The sequence below is a fragment of the Tamandua tetradactyla genome, chromosome 1 (assembly GCF_023851605.1).
Source record: "Tamandua tetradactyla isolate mTamTet1 chromosome 1, mTamTet1.pri, whole genome shotgun sequence".
Classification (NCBI taxonomy): domain Eukaryota; kingdom Metazoa; phylum Chordata; class Mammalia; order Pilosa; family Myrmecophagidae; genus Tamandua; species Tamandua tetradactyla.
Window position 1 is genome coordinate 59744170 of NC_135327.1, and position 14662 is coordinate 59758831.

A 14662-nucleotide genomic window follows, 5' to 3' on the forward strand; every position below is an offset into this window, starting at 1 on the left:
TTCTGAAGGTGGCAGGAGTTTTAACTGTGGCCCTGCCATCTCCAGTCGAATGCATGGGGATGTCTTGAAACGACTGGTAACAGCCTTACCTGGCCATGGCATCGGGTCTCATGACCCTCCTCTCCCAGCTCCCTCCTGGAGGTGGCATTTAAAGTGGACTTGAGGTGGGTGGGATTTCGGGAGGCGAAAGGGGACTCCTCGGAGAAGGAAGAGCAGTGAACGGGTACAGGTTAAGGCATGAGGCTAGGTATGATGGCCACCTGATGGGCAGGGGTGGAGCGGCAGGGGCAGGTTACACTTCTTGCAGCATGGTGGGCCATGAGAAGCCTCACGCTGGGCCATGGCACCCGGTGGCGTCCTGATGAGCCAGGCAGCAGGGCAAGGACAATGCTTGCTGCAGGGGGCAATTGTTCTCTTCGTAGACTGTGGCTTCCTGAGTCCTCCCGATTGCCCACAAGATGGGTATCAGCACCGTGTTCTCTAGTAAGGACCCTAAAGTCCGGGGTCTCAGTGCTGCCTGTCACCACGGATGGTACCTGGCCACCTCAGGCCTGGCTCCATAATGCACAGCCCTATGACGACCTGGGTGGTAGATACCCACTGACCAGCTTTTCTGCCCACTTGCAGGCCATGGTGAATATGCCTACCAGCAGTCGTCCTATGCAGACCAGAGCTACGAGCGGCCATTTGAGGAGCCCACCCAGCACTACTATGAGGGGGGTAAGGGGGCCAGGGCCATGTGCCTGCTGCAGGGGCATAAGCACACAGAGCCACTGAGCTCTCGGGAGTGAGCAGGCCTTGGGGGTTGCTGCAAACTGAGTCACGGAGGGTTAGTGTTACCAGCCTCCAGAGAGAAGCTGGCAGGCTGACGGCATTGTGCAGGCCCTGAGCACGGGCTCCACGGGGAGATTTCCTGCCCATTTAATGCACGTCCATGGCAATCAGAGCAGGCTTCACAGTGAGACACTCTGCCCCTGGCCCAGCTGGCCATGTGGGGACTGTGAGGAGGCCATCTCCAGCGTGGCCAGTGGTATGGGCCAAGATACCCTGAACGCCCTGAGCCCTGATGATGCTGGCCATGTATGGCCCTGGCATTTCTTTTTTTTTTTTTAATTAAAAATTTTTTTTCTAAAATATGACAACAAAGAAACACAAACATTCGTAACATATGATCATTCCATTCTACATATATAGTCGGCAGTTCACAAAATATCATCACATAGTTGTATATTCATCATCATGATGATTTCTTAGAACATTTACATCAATTCAGAAAAAGAAAAAGACAACAGAAAACAATTTTTAATTATTTATTTTTAATTTATGATATATAACAACTACAAACACAGTCTTATCATATGATCATTCCGTTCTTGTTATATAATCAATAACTTACACTCTTATCTCATAGTTGTGTATTCGTCATCATGATCATTTCCTAGAACATCTGCATTAATTCAGAAAAAGCAATAAAAAGAAGACAGAAAAAAATTTGTTCATACCATACCCCTTATCCCTCCCTTTCACCAATCACCAGCATTTCAATCTACTAAATTTTAACATTCGTTCCCATTATTTATTTATTTTTAATCCATATGTTTTACTTGTCCATCAATAAGGTAGACAAAAGGAGCACCAGACACAAGGCTCTCACAACCACACAGTCACATTGCAACAGCCATATCATCATACAGTTTTCTTCAAGAAACATGGCCACTGGAGCACAGCTCCACATTTTCAGGCAGTTCCCTCCAGCCTCTCCATGACAACTTGACTAACAAGGTGCTATCTATTTAATGCGTAAGAATAACCTCCAGGATAACCTCTCAACTCTGTTTGGAATCTCTCAGCCACTGACACTTTATTTTGTCTCATTTCACTTTTGTATGGTCCCAGCATTTCTGCCCACACCTATCAGCCAGCTGTGGCATGTCAGTTGGCTGGGGGTAGGGGTGGGTGTTACATTCCTCACCCAGTGTGCTGGTGGCGCTCATCAGAGGGAAGGCTGAAGCAGTGGGGCAGTGGGATGTGGGGCCTTTAGGACAAGTGATGTCAGCCATTGGGATGGGATGTTGGGACAGCGAGACAAAGGGCATGGGGCCATTGGGACAGGATGTGGAGTCATCGGGATGGGACGTGGGTCCACTGGGACAGAGGAATGTGGGGCAGCAGGACAGGAATGTGGGGTGGCAGGATAGGACATGGGACTGTTGGGACAGGGGATATGGGGCCTTCGGGACAAGACATGGGGCCATTGGGACGGAATGTGGGGTCATCGGGATGGGACATGGGGCCATTGGAACAGAGGACATGTGGTAGCAGGACAGGATGTGGGACCATCAAGACAGGGGACGTGGGGCAGTGGGATAGGACATGGGGTAGCAAGACAGGGGACATGGGACAGTGGGACAGGATTTGGGGCTATCAGGATGGTGGGATGTGGTTTGTCTTACATTTTTGTATCATGTGATTGAACATGTCATTCAGAAGTCAGATTTAAAAATGACTAAGCACTGGCTTGTCATCAAAAAGAAACGGACCTTGAATTCGTGGTTGCTGGGACTTGGCCTCCCCCTGGAGTCCTGAGGTGCTGCCAGTGCTGCTGATGGTGGATTTCCCAGGATGTTCCTAGATGGGGGTGGGGATGTTCAGAAGAGCTCTGGGCCCAGAGCAGCTCCTCCCCAAATGGCTGAGGTGTGCACCCGTGACTTACATGAAATGCATATCCATATTATAGGACATATATACTGACAAATGCCTCTCCTCTTTTTTCACAAGTAAATGGTGCTCAGCTTTGTTTTTTCATTGCAATAGCACAAAGTGTTGCAAGATTCTTAAAGAGGTAGGTAAAGGGGGAAAACGAAGAGAGAAGAACCAACGGAGCGGTGATTGTATTTGCTGGCAATGTGGGAACAGTGCCCCCCACAGCAGAGGCTGTGCCTCCTCCAGCTTGGCTGGTTTCGAGAAGTACTCCTTGGTGATGCTGAGACTGTTCCGGGGTTGGGGGGGGCCCACACAGGTGCCTTCCTTCCCCAGGTTCTACCCCTGGCACGAGCCCAGGTCCATTGCAGGCTGACGCTGCTTCTCAGGCCATTTCACCAGCTTTCATTGCACCTACTGCACGCCAGGACAGAGCCTGCCAGTTTCATACAATTTAGATAATTTATTATCAAGGACGATGAAGGAGGGACTATGGGGCAGGAGACTGCACAAACTATTCAATAAAAGCCTGAACCTTTGGAAAACCTGCCAGCCTCCCTGACAGACATCACAGGGCAGGGAAAGGAGGAGCGGGAGTTCTGCTAGCAGGAACTGCTGGAGCCGCCTCTGCTGTGAGGAAGGAGCAGACGGGGTTGCGGTGTGTCCTTGGAAGGCCAGTGCGTGGCAGGGGCTGGAGGGTCAGAAGTCCTGCTGTGGGCAGGAGCCAACTCCAAACAAGAGCATTTGGGCATGCCATTGTTCTTTGTTGACTTGAAGTTGAACTAATGGATCTGTGAGTCTTTCCTGTGTGAATTAAATCTCAGTAATGCTGTTATTTTTAGAAAAGTACATGACTAGGGTCCAGTATAAAAACTGCTGAAGTTCTCCGGCTTAAGGAAAAGACAGCCGTGTATAGCAAGGGAGGAGAGCAGAACAGTGGGCTGTTTGGTTGGTTTTCGAGATCTGACCTCCTGTCCTTGGGCCTCCAGTTTCTAATTCTTGGGACTCGTTTTGAGGAGAAAGACATCCATTTCAGGCCAGGCTGTCTCTTTGCACGTTGGGGTCGCAGAGGACTGACTTGCAGGAGTGCCTCCACGTGCCACCGCTTAAAGGCAGAGTCACGGTGCTTTGTGTGTTCTGAAGAGCAAAGCCCAGTGTAAAAGAAAATAAGGAAAACACTGAGAGGTGGTCTGTTCACAAGATGTTCTGAACACTAAGGAAGGGCATTTCATCTCTGTGCTAAACCTACATGGCAACTTTGGAAGAGTTAAAAATGATTGCTAATATTCCTCTCTTAACTATTGGGAATTATTTGGTGATACACTTATTCCTTTCCTAAGTCGGTTTTCTCACTATAGACTTGCTTTCAGAATGTAGCTTTGGCATGGGTGTGGGCTGGCTGGCTAGGTTTTCCTTTCTTAAATAATAGGCTTCCTTTTTAATAGGAGTTAGCTTTACAGAAATAGAACAGAAAGCCCAGAGCCCCACACCCTGCCTGCCTCTTCTGGCATTGGTCGCTTGTGTTAGGTGCGGTGCCTTTCTTACAGTCAAGGAATCAACACTGATATGTTATCATTAACTAAGTCAAAGAGTTTACATCAGCAAGATTTTTGGAAGTAAGGCTAAGACATTTTTCTCTGAAGAAAAAAGAAAATATATCTCTTGGATTTACTAACACAGATAAACAGTATTATATATCTACCTCTTTTTAACCTCCGACTGTTTGATGAAGTCAGAGGAAGAAACCTTACAAGTGTAAGCTGGTACCGTACACCTTTGGCTTGCGTCTTTGCAAATAAAACCAGGGTGCCATGAAGTCCTGGGGCCCCTCTGCACCCGGGGACTCATAAGCTGTCTTGGAAGTATCCATCTGAGCGAGGGCAGGTCTTGTAAGCCCCTGACCATGAGCCTGCGGCTCCCTCAGCAGGCCCAGGTGGCAGCATTGCGGTGCGCATCATTTCAGGAACAGCATAGGGCCACGGGATCCCGGGGCACAGGGTTGCCTCAGGGAGAGTACAGAGTCAGGGGTCACAGGGCCATCTCAGGAAGAGTGGCGGCCAGGGTCACAGGGTCATCTCAGGGAGAATGCAGCAACTGGGGTCTCAAGGTCCTTTCTCCTTTCTCATGTACCCCCTGCCTGAGGTCCTCCCCCTGCCTGGCTGGCTGCCCAGAGTGTGTCCAAGGGGCCTGGGTGCAGGTCCAGAGCTGCCTGGGTTTGGATCCTGGGTTCCCCATTGGCCAGGGGCCTCAATTTCTCCACCTGTGAAAGGGGACATGGTGGCCCTCCCTTCACAGCGTTATTAGGAACTGAACCAGAGGTCTCAACACAGTAGATGTGGTTTACTGACCCGTGAGGACACATTTCTCCATAAATGATGCATGAGATCATAAGTATCTTGTATTGAATAAGTTTGTGAGAGTAAACACAGGAGTGTGTGCACACGTTTGAATAAAAACACACAGAAGCACAACCTACACCGATTCTCAGTCCAGCACTACAGGCAGCTCCATTTCCTCCATCATCTGCTGTGCCTTCTCGACGTGTTTTCCGCGGTGCTGTTCAGCAGTCTGCACAGGTGCTTCCACCTGCTTTTTTCCTTCCCAGGCCAGTCTGGTCGGCACGGCCCCATTGCCCGTTCCTGGAGGCTTCAGGCACATGTACCCATCCTCACCTTTGTCTCCTTGTGGTGTTAACCCTTCCCTAGTGTCTGCTTTGGCTTTCCCTTTGTGATTTTATAAATCAACAGGAGGTCATGTGATAGGATACTCGAATCTTTGTGGGGAAGGCCACAGACTGGGTCTAGACCCAAAGCTAACCATATGGCGAGTGCGCGGGCAGCACCGCTGACAACATGTCTTCCCATCACAGGGACCTCACAGTACAGCCAACAGCAGGCCAGCTACCAGCAGGGTGCCCAGCAGCAGAGCTACTCACAGCAGCAGTACCCTGGGCAGCAGTACCCCGGGCAGCAGCAAGGCTACGGTAAGAGCAGGTCTGGCCAGGGGAGTGTCCACAGTGGCCTTCCACCTGGGCATCCATTTAGATGCAAAAAAGGCTGCGAGGGTGGGACAGGGTTCTGAGACTGCTGCGCCCGATGCCCTTACTGGGATATTTACCACCGACTGGCCAGGTTCCAGGCTGCACTAGGGTTGAACCAGTGTTCCCTTTCATTCTTTCCTTTGTCCCTGGGCTGTGCAGCCCGTCCTGGGTTCTGGGTCTTGGGCCATGGGCTGGGGGAGGCCAGTTGGGTGGGGGTGGGACGCCCCTCTATGGGGCTATCGAGGCCACCCATGCTAGGGGCACTATAGCCACATGTATTCTTTGGGTTTCTCCTGCAAGGAAGACTCACCTCTCCTCCACGATCTAAGTTATTTAGTCAGTTAGTTATATGAGTATGGACTCATGGATGTTAATTTGAGGCCCTGGGTTAATATCTAGTCCTGTCACTTACATTGTTGCTCAAGCTGTTGTGAGTCCTTGGCCCTTTGGGTTCTGCCACTGGCTCCTTCTGCTCTGACATGCCCTGTGGTTTGAGCATTTGGTTGGCCCTGTGGGTGCACTGGGTTCATCTTGTGTATTTCGCCGCCCCAGATCAGAACCAGCCATTCCTCCAGGAACCCTGGTTCCTGGCACTGGAGACAGGGTTTAGAAGCAAAGATCTGGGTACTGGCGGATATTTGTTGAGCCCCAGTTTTATTTGACATCTTACGTGAAGCAGCCTATGGGTCTGTCATTTCTGCAGTAGTGCCCAGGAGTGCTTGCTTACTCCTCAGTTGTAACCCTCCTCACGAGGATTTTGCTAAAGGCAGACTGGGTTGTGGGAGCCCCTTTTGACAGTACTGCTTTCTGGGCCACTTTGGAATACCAAGATATGGACAGAGGGGAGGCCTTGCAAGCTGCAGTACAACAGGAGAATCATGTGCACCCAAGAAAACGAGCAGAAAGGAAAGCTTTTGGTCTCGTTCAGGTCAGGTCGCGCAAGCAGGGTGAGTGTAGAGGCAGGATTGACCTTTGCATCTTCCCCAAGTTTTAGAGGTCCTTGGCTCCCCTGGGCAGTGTCCTGGGGGTGGAGGCAGCACTGGCCTTTCCACCGAGGGTTGTGTCTGTCAAGGGCCAAAATTGATATGCCTCCCTGGGGTTTTTGACCACTTCCCGAGGGGTTGAGGGCAGTATCTGAGTTTACGCTGTTGTGGCCTCCCAGGACCCAGGCTGCCTGGGGTGTTTGTGGTCTGACACTGCTCAGACTGGAGGGTGATGTTCTAGAGGGCTGCCATGCACTGGCATACAGGGATCCCATTTGAAATGCCCTGAAGAGCTGTCCCCCTTCAGGTTTGGGGTGAGCGGCCAAGTGGGCTGCTAGGAGTAAGTTCCAGTAGGTGTCAGGAGATGTTCCCGTTTGCACACCAGGATATGGTCACTTAAGACACAGATATATTTGCTTGCCCCCATTCCGGTGTGGAGCCACAGCACCTCCTGTGTAGGGGAAGTGCTGGTTGGAGCCAGGCTTCCCTCCTTCCCCTCTGGGTATCATCCCTCAGTTCCAGCTTTGCCCTTTGTGGCCAAGAGAGGGAATTCAGATATATGGGAAGCAACACCTGAGGCCACATGTCTTTGCCTGGGGTCCCTTAGATTCACCTGGGAAGTTTCTGGAAAGTAAGGTGCTAGGCCCGGTCCAGTAGACACAAAGGCTCAGTTCTGCCCCGCAGGGGGAGGAGGTTGTTAACATAGTGATTCCTATACATGAGGAAGAAGGAAAACCAGATACAGGTTTCCCAACCTTCTGCGAGTAGGTTTTTTTTTTTTTTTTAATTACTTGGTCTTTATGGATTCTTTCCAAAGCCTTTAGCTTAGTTTTCATAGAAATGATAACCCTTCCTTTTGCACATGTGCTTTCACCAGTTGTTAGGCTGTTTAGTTAAATAATCAAGTTGCAGTAACCACCATAACTGGCATAAGCTGGTTCTGTAACAAATACAAGTATTTCTTGGTAAGTGCCACTCACCTGCTTTCCCGGTGGGCTCAGGTGTGCTGGAGAGAAGCTCTATCCTGGGGGTTGCCCAGAGGACCTGGAGGCCAGTCAGCCTGAGTGAGTCGACTGATGATGGTGGTGGAGGGGGTTTCACAGAATGCATTGCATTCAGAGAAAACCGGGGGTCTGGTGTTTAACAAACTCACAGCTGCCCAGTGCATGCTTTGGAGTGGTGACATGGTGCGGTGTGTTTTCTCAGGGCCTGCCCAGGGGACGCCCTCACAGTATTCCAGCTACCAGCAGGGACAGGGCCAGCAGTATGGGAGCTACCGAGCATCGCAGACAGGACCCTCCGCCCAGCAGCAGCGGCCGTATGGCTATGAGCAGGCAAGCCTCCCTGGCACCGCGGGCGGGAGATGTGCTGGCATCCCGCCATGGGACCAGCCGGCTTTCGGGGCCCTCCAGATTGTTAATTCTCTCAGCCTCAGAGGTTCTAAAATATTAATCTGCATCTATGCTTGCCTTGTCCAGATGCAGCCAACTTTTTATATCCTAAGTCCCCTGTTATTTTTGCATGTAATTTTCTCATTCATTCGTTCAACAAGTATTTATTGTCTGCCCTTTTTGGGCAACAGGATGGACACAGCCCCTGCCCTGTTAGAGTTTATGTCCGTTCAGGAGATGACCATTCACTCCCCAGGCCCGGACTGTAGGGGCCAGGTGGGAACAGGGAGCAGAGGAGATAAGCCCCCTTCCTGGTGGTACTTACCTTCCAGGTGAGGGGGCAGTAAAGTGGACACATTTGTCAGGTGGTGATTAGGTTCTGTGAAAGGGGGGATGGGTTAAAGGGATGGAGCATGAAGGGCAGCAGGGTGCTGGCCAGACCACGGGGTTGGGAAACTGCAGAAGGAGGCAACCAAACTGCGAAGCGCTTTTTAGCCCAACACAGCCCTCAAGCCTGCCAAGGCTGCTGAAGGCTTCTGACCCCCACTGCATGTTCATGGGCTCCTAGAACTCTCTGAAACCTGTTATGCTCGCAGTCATGTGTATTCAGGATACGAATCAGAGCCAGCCAAAGGAAGAGGCACCCAGGCGAAGTCTGGGAGGGTCCACGTGCATTGCGTCCCGCATCATGTGGGGCCATACATATGGAGTGTGCTTGCGTGGCTGAATGCAGCTTCTAGTCCCACTGGACTGGCACTGCCCATAGCAGAAATAGGGGTCACCCAGGGGCCCACCACACCCCACAGAAGTGCCCCATCATGCAGGATTCCAGGGGCCTAGAAGCTGCCCCCCAGGAGGGACAAAGACCAGACCTCCCTTTGGGTGAGCCAAAGGGAGAGACCCTCTGCTGAGGTGAGAGTTGGGTGGGTTCCTGAAGGAGCAGAGCCCCAAACCAGCAAGAGCTGAGTGAGGGGAGTGTCCAGGTGGATGGAAGCCTGAGGGTAGCAGACCTGGGAGGTGCCAAGGCAGGTGCATCCTCAGGTCCCAGTGAGGACTTGCCCTCTGCTCTGAGTATAGCCTCGAGCCCCTGGAGAATGTCCGAGAAACTTCTCATGCCCAGGGCTCCAGTCACAGAGACTCCTCCTCGCTGTCTTGAACATGACACATCATTGTGGCCTTTGCATGTCCTCTCCCTGTGCTGGCTCGTTCTCACCTTCAGCTCTTGGCCCACGTTCCCCTCCTCACAGTGGCCTTCCTTGACCACCCCCCTGCCCACTGTGACCCAGACCAGGTCCGGGCTCTGGCTGTGCTCCTGGCGAGGGCACGTGGCCATGGTTGGGAGGTGACAAGGGCAAGGGCTATGGGTACGTCTGCTAGTGGGTTAGATGTGGGACGTGAGGAGGAGAGAGGGCCAAGGATGACCCTTTTCGGCCTGAGCAGCTGGGAGCAGTTGCCATTCATCAGGACATAGAAGACTATGGAAAGGATAGCTGGGAAAGAAACTCAGGAGTTGGCACTGGGCCTGTTAAACTTGAGGTGCCTGTTAGACTCCTCAAGGGGAGAAAGATGGTTAGTTACAAATAAGTAAGCTCCTGCTGGTGATGAGCAAATTGGGTCATATTGGACAGGGCGGTCAGGGACATGTGACACTGGGGACAAGAATAAGCCAGCCACAGGGAGTGGACATGCAAAAGTCCTGGGGACACAATTATTATATTCAAGACACCAAGGAGAAGGCTCAGTGGCTGGTGCCTCAGGTGTAAGGGGAGTAGTGAGGCATGAGAAGGAGATTGTCCTGGACATTTACTAAAGCCTCCTTTACAGAGAGAGTCCTTTGCAAAAGGTGACTGTGCATTTGTGACTTCTAAAGCCAGGTAGGAGATGTTAATGACAGCAGTTTGTGAAATTTCAAACACTATATTGATTACGGCTATTTTTCTCACATAACTGGGTACGTGAGATCCTTTATTTTATTTTTTAAATGTTTCTTTTCCTCCTCCCTGAAGAGAAGTAAAGGATGAACTGATTATAAGAGAAATCTGAGTTCTAGACAGAGAGTAAAACACACCCAATCTTGGGCGAGAATAACAAGGAGGGCCAACCTTCCTGGCATTTAAGAAAATGGTCCGGAAGTGAGTGAGGTTGACATGAACCTTTCACAGTAGATAGAGTCACAGATAAGAAGAGGGTCCGTGGAGCCTGGATACACCCCTGTGGGCCGTGGCAGGCCTTGGTGTGTGTCATTTTCAGGACAGGCTGTGGTCCACAGCTTGCTACAAAATTAGAAGTATTTGAATGATTTACTATTAGGATAGTTTTGATGAAACTGGATGTCTGCTTAATAGAGCCCTAAACATCATTTCTTTGGTTTTTGTAAATTAATGATGGAATGACAGTTAATCACGGACTGAACTGGAAACATGAGACTTGATGCCTTCCTACAGGGAAGACTGAGCCATGCACACTTCAGGGCAGAAGTGTCCACCTCACTCCAAAATGTTCCTTTAATCTTGTCTATGGTAGGCCTCAGCTCGAAGTGTAGTCACGACCTCCCAGTCTCGGCACTGCTGGCATCTGGGGCACTCTCCAAGGTGGGGCACCCTGTGCACTGTCCTTGGCTTTGGTTCACCCCTGTGACAACCAGAAATGTCTCCAGACATTACCACACATCCCTCAGGGTCAAAATTGTCCCCAGTCAAGCACCACTGGTGTGGGCATAGAAGTGTGAAGAGTCAGGGGCTTCTCAAAGAATGCTGTCCCCTCAGCTGACCAGCTCCAGGTTTGGGGTTCTCTGGAGGGGTGGGAAGACTGATTCGAGAATTGATTCCTCCTAACAGGACTCATGCCAGCAGCTCTAGGAACAAGAATGCCGTATCATAATGCGCAGATGGGATTAAGTCAGAATCCCACCCTTCTCCCCACGCTCTCTAGTTGGAGGAGCCCAGAATACCGGACTGTTGTGGGTTGGGGCATAGAGAGAGTCAGGGCATCAAGACAAGTGATTAATCCCCTTGTTCATCATGGTCTCCTGAGTGGCTCTGCCATTGTGGGGCACACGAGACACTCCGTGTCCCAGGGCCCTCCTGGGAGGACATGTGTCTCGAATTCTCTTCTTCAGGTGCCGTGTTGGCCCCACTGCCTCAGCCTGCTCTTCCCTGTTTTCTTTTGCTGGGGAGGTGGGACCCTGTAGGGCTCTGCCACTGTACCCCAGTTTCATCCAGCTGGGCTGTGTTTGTGGGACTCGGCCATCTGGGAGTGAGAGGGTAACCCTGAGCTCGCTGTGGAAAGGGATAGTGCCTGGCCCACAGTATGAAGATCCACACATGAATGTGGGAAACTCTTTGATAATAAGTCATTAGCTGCAGGGTTGGATAGGGGACTTTCTGAGAGCCAGTGACCCTGCCATGTGGATTTGGGCGACCACTAGTCAGAAGGTTGCCCCTGGCTTGCCTTTGCATTTCCTTTTATCTCTAATTCTGGATGTTGGCTCTTCAGGGGCCCACTCATCTTGCTGGGACCCTTTCACACCCTGACTGGAGGTGTAATCTATGCTTTCATCTCTTTTAGGGCCAGTATGGAAATTACCAGCAATGAGGGACAGGCAAGCTGGTCGGAGCCCCCGTGAGCGTGTTCACCTGGAGACTGGACGGCCTGGCGGCGGTTCTGATGGGTGGTGACGTGCGGGTCACCCCTGTGCCCAGCGTGTGCCTGCACATGCAGCTCATGTGTGCTGGGCAGCATGCTGTATGCACCGCTGGCCCGAGACAGCACTTGAGTGGCGTGATACATTCGGTGCTGTGTACAGTATTGTGTGTGGACACAACGGAGAGGCTTCCCTCCCCACCTGTCCTCCATGTGTCTTGCTAGCTGTGGGGGTCATTTGTCATCAGGGTACTCCATGCCCAGTGATGGGAAGCCTCCAAGACACGCCATGGTCCCTGTAGTCACTGAACAGACTGGGTCTAATTTCTCTGCTCGAGCTCCTTTCTTGATGTGGGTTGTAAACTTTCTCCCCCCAGCACCTGGAAGCAGCCTCTTCCTGGGCCGCGATTAGGGGGTGGGGGGCATTCCAGTCACTTTATTACCCAGTGCAGGGGTACATATGCTTCATTGTTGGGGAGCTGGAAATGGTCATTTACAGAGCTTGCCCATTGCCTGTGTCTCATGCTAATGCCATTTATCTCAAAAGTTACAGGTTTTTGTATTAAAAAGTAAAGAGGGATCAGTGACTTTATTCCAAATAAATGTGAATCTGCAAATGCAGCATATGATTAGCCAACCCCAGGGAGGGTGGCATGACTGAGGGGAAGAGGCAGTTCTCTGGGAATTGGGTCTCCAGAAGTGACTTCGGCCCTTGTTTTTCTGACAGTCATTTCCTGGTTTGAATATTTAATATGCCCATTTCTAAGTTTGTAGAAAATTCTAAATATTGATACCAAGTTTTCCAAACAGTTGGCAAGTTGTTTATTTTCTATTATTTCTCCCAGGACTTGTTCAGATCTCCAGGCAAATGTTCCTTTTCTTCTAGGGATATCTGAAATTCACATCCTATTTTCAAAAAGAGCCCCTAAAACATTACTGGGTTCTTCCTAATGAAAATTAAAGATTTTACACAGAGAAATTTGTGTTGAGCAGTATTTACATTCCTCAGATATTCTATTCTGTTTAAATTCCATACAAATGCTGAAGACAGCTTACTTGGAAAAGTACAAGCAAAGGGAAAGTCCTAGGTTTCTATTATTAAGCAGAACAGACATTTGATCAACCTTTACTTGGATAATAACTTTCATGTTTATCAGAAATACTGAAAAACAAAACAGCTTCAGATAAATGCTCAAATATTTCCAAGTACTACTGAGGAAATACAAAAAATATCCAGTTCTGGACATGGGAGGTCTATTGATGATATTGTTTTTCCTTAATTGATGAGTTTTATATTTTAAAAATTAAAAGTCATTCTTTATCCAGAGTAAGTTAGTGCTTTACAATTTACAAGATACTTTTATTATTTTTTGCTTGAATTAATCCTGTCCACACAGGGAAATTGGAGGCAGTTGGTACTCCTGTTTCAAGGCAAAGGCTCAGACCCAAGGATTGCCCCACTTTGTAGCCAATCCTGCCCTGACTCTCTCTCCATGGAGACCCGTGTCACACACTTGGGGACACAGCACTTAGTTTGTAGGGCTTAATTTATATAAAGCCCTTATCTGTGTATCTCCATATCAAATTGCTGAAATGAGAGTTCTTAATTACTAAATGACAAGGGCATTAGTTTTATTTAGAAAGTCCTCTTTCTTGATTTTGTTCTTTTCCTTCCTGACAGTTTTTGTAATAAATAATTCAATTGGGGACTAAAATTTCCCATTGGAAAATGTTAAACATTTTAGGTAACTGTGGAAATGCAGTTTATTTTTCTTCCTTGCCAATCTGAAAATATGCCTTTTATGTGTTTTTTATGAGTGCTGTATTAATACTTTTTGAAAGAAAAAGATACTTAAAAAATTATCATCCCCAAACATCAGTCTGAAATGTCTTACATTAAGAATTTCTTGAATGTTGTGTACATATTTAAAAAAAGCACTTTGTGAAATAGTTTGTACATTTATTTCCTAATTTATACATGGTTTCTGGTGTTAATATATTTAATGATTAATAATAATGTTTATTTAATGTGTTGTCTGTTTAATGTAATATTGTGGGGACAAAGTGATGCCAGCAATTTTTTTCATTGACTGTATTATATCTTTTCTGTAATATGAATGTTTGAAAAAAGCTTAGGCTAAAATGAGTTCGTGCAGTGTGCCTGATGGTGCTTTGATATCTTATGACTATTTCTATGGAGGACAGTGAAGATGCAAAGAAGGCCTGGAGTTCGATGGCCATTCTTCCAAGTATCCACTGACATCCAGCAAGGGATGAATTTGAAAAATGATCACCATACTTTTCACAAGTGCTGACAAACTCAGATTGGTATGCAAAGCTCTTTGCCCACTACAGTCTGTTAAACCAATGCATTTTTGGACTTACTGTATTAAAAATGACATTAGAACTTCCATCAAGAGCCATCTCCAGTGAAGTCAAGGTGGACATGCCCTGGGATCTTAAAAGAAGGCTGCTCAGAGCTGAAAACGTAGCCAACCTCTGATTTCACCTGTTTTTATATATGTAGGTTTGAACAGTAGGCATCCACTCAAAATTGTAAAAAGAGGAAGACCGTCTCCATTTCCATTTAAAATTCTTTAGCCATTACTTCATTTCTATTTATTGACAAGGTCAAATTTGTCTTGAGTACAGTGTATTTTTTTTAAAAGCATCCTTATTGGTTCATTTTTTTCAGAATCTTGTGTATAAATTGTTTATGCTTTTGGTGTAATCTAATAAACTGGTTCTTCAAAAATCATCCTATCAAGGATGAGTTTTTATGAAGTTACTAGGGTTTAATGGGATTAAATTAGCAAACAGTTATCACTAGGACTTTGTGGCCCTTAAGGTACCCGCACCTGACAACCCCCTTTCAAGGAGCACCTGGCCCCTGGCCAGGGTTCGAA

The 14662-nt window shown here is 48.7% G+C and overlaps 1 protein-coding gene across 3 annotated transcripts in view; it reads left to right on the top strand.

Annotated features, from left to right (window-relative positions):
• The window catches only part of SS18L1 (SS18L1 subunit of BAF chromatin remodeling complex), a 32872-nt gene extending 18355 nt beyond the window's left edge, over nt 1-14517 (top strand). For all 3 annotated transcript variants that reach the window (XM_077117057.1, XM_077117072.1, XM_077117065.1), the window contains exons 8-11: nt 628-720; nt 5570-5683; nt 7930-8057; nt 11682-14517. In XM_077117057.1, coding sequence (XP_076973172.1) covers nt 628-720; nt 5570-5683; nt 7930-8057; nt 11682-11708 — 362 coding nt within the window. In that variant the 3' untranslated portion in view covers nt 11709-14517. The remainder of the gene's footprint in view (nt 1-627; nt 721-5569; nt 5684-7929; nt 8058-11681) is intronic.
• Nucleotides 14518-14662: the final 145 nt, after the last annotated feature.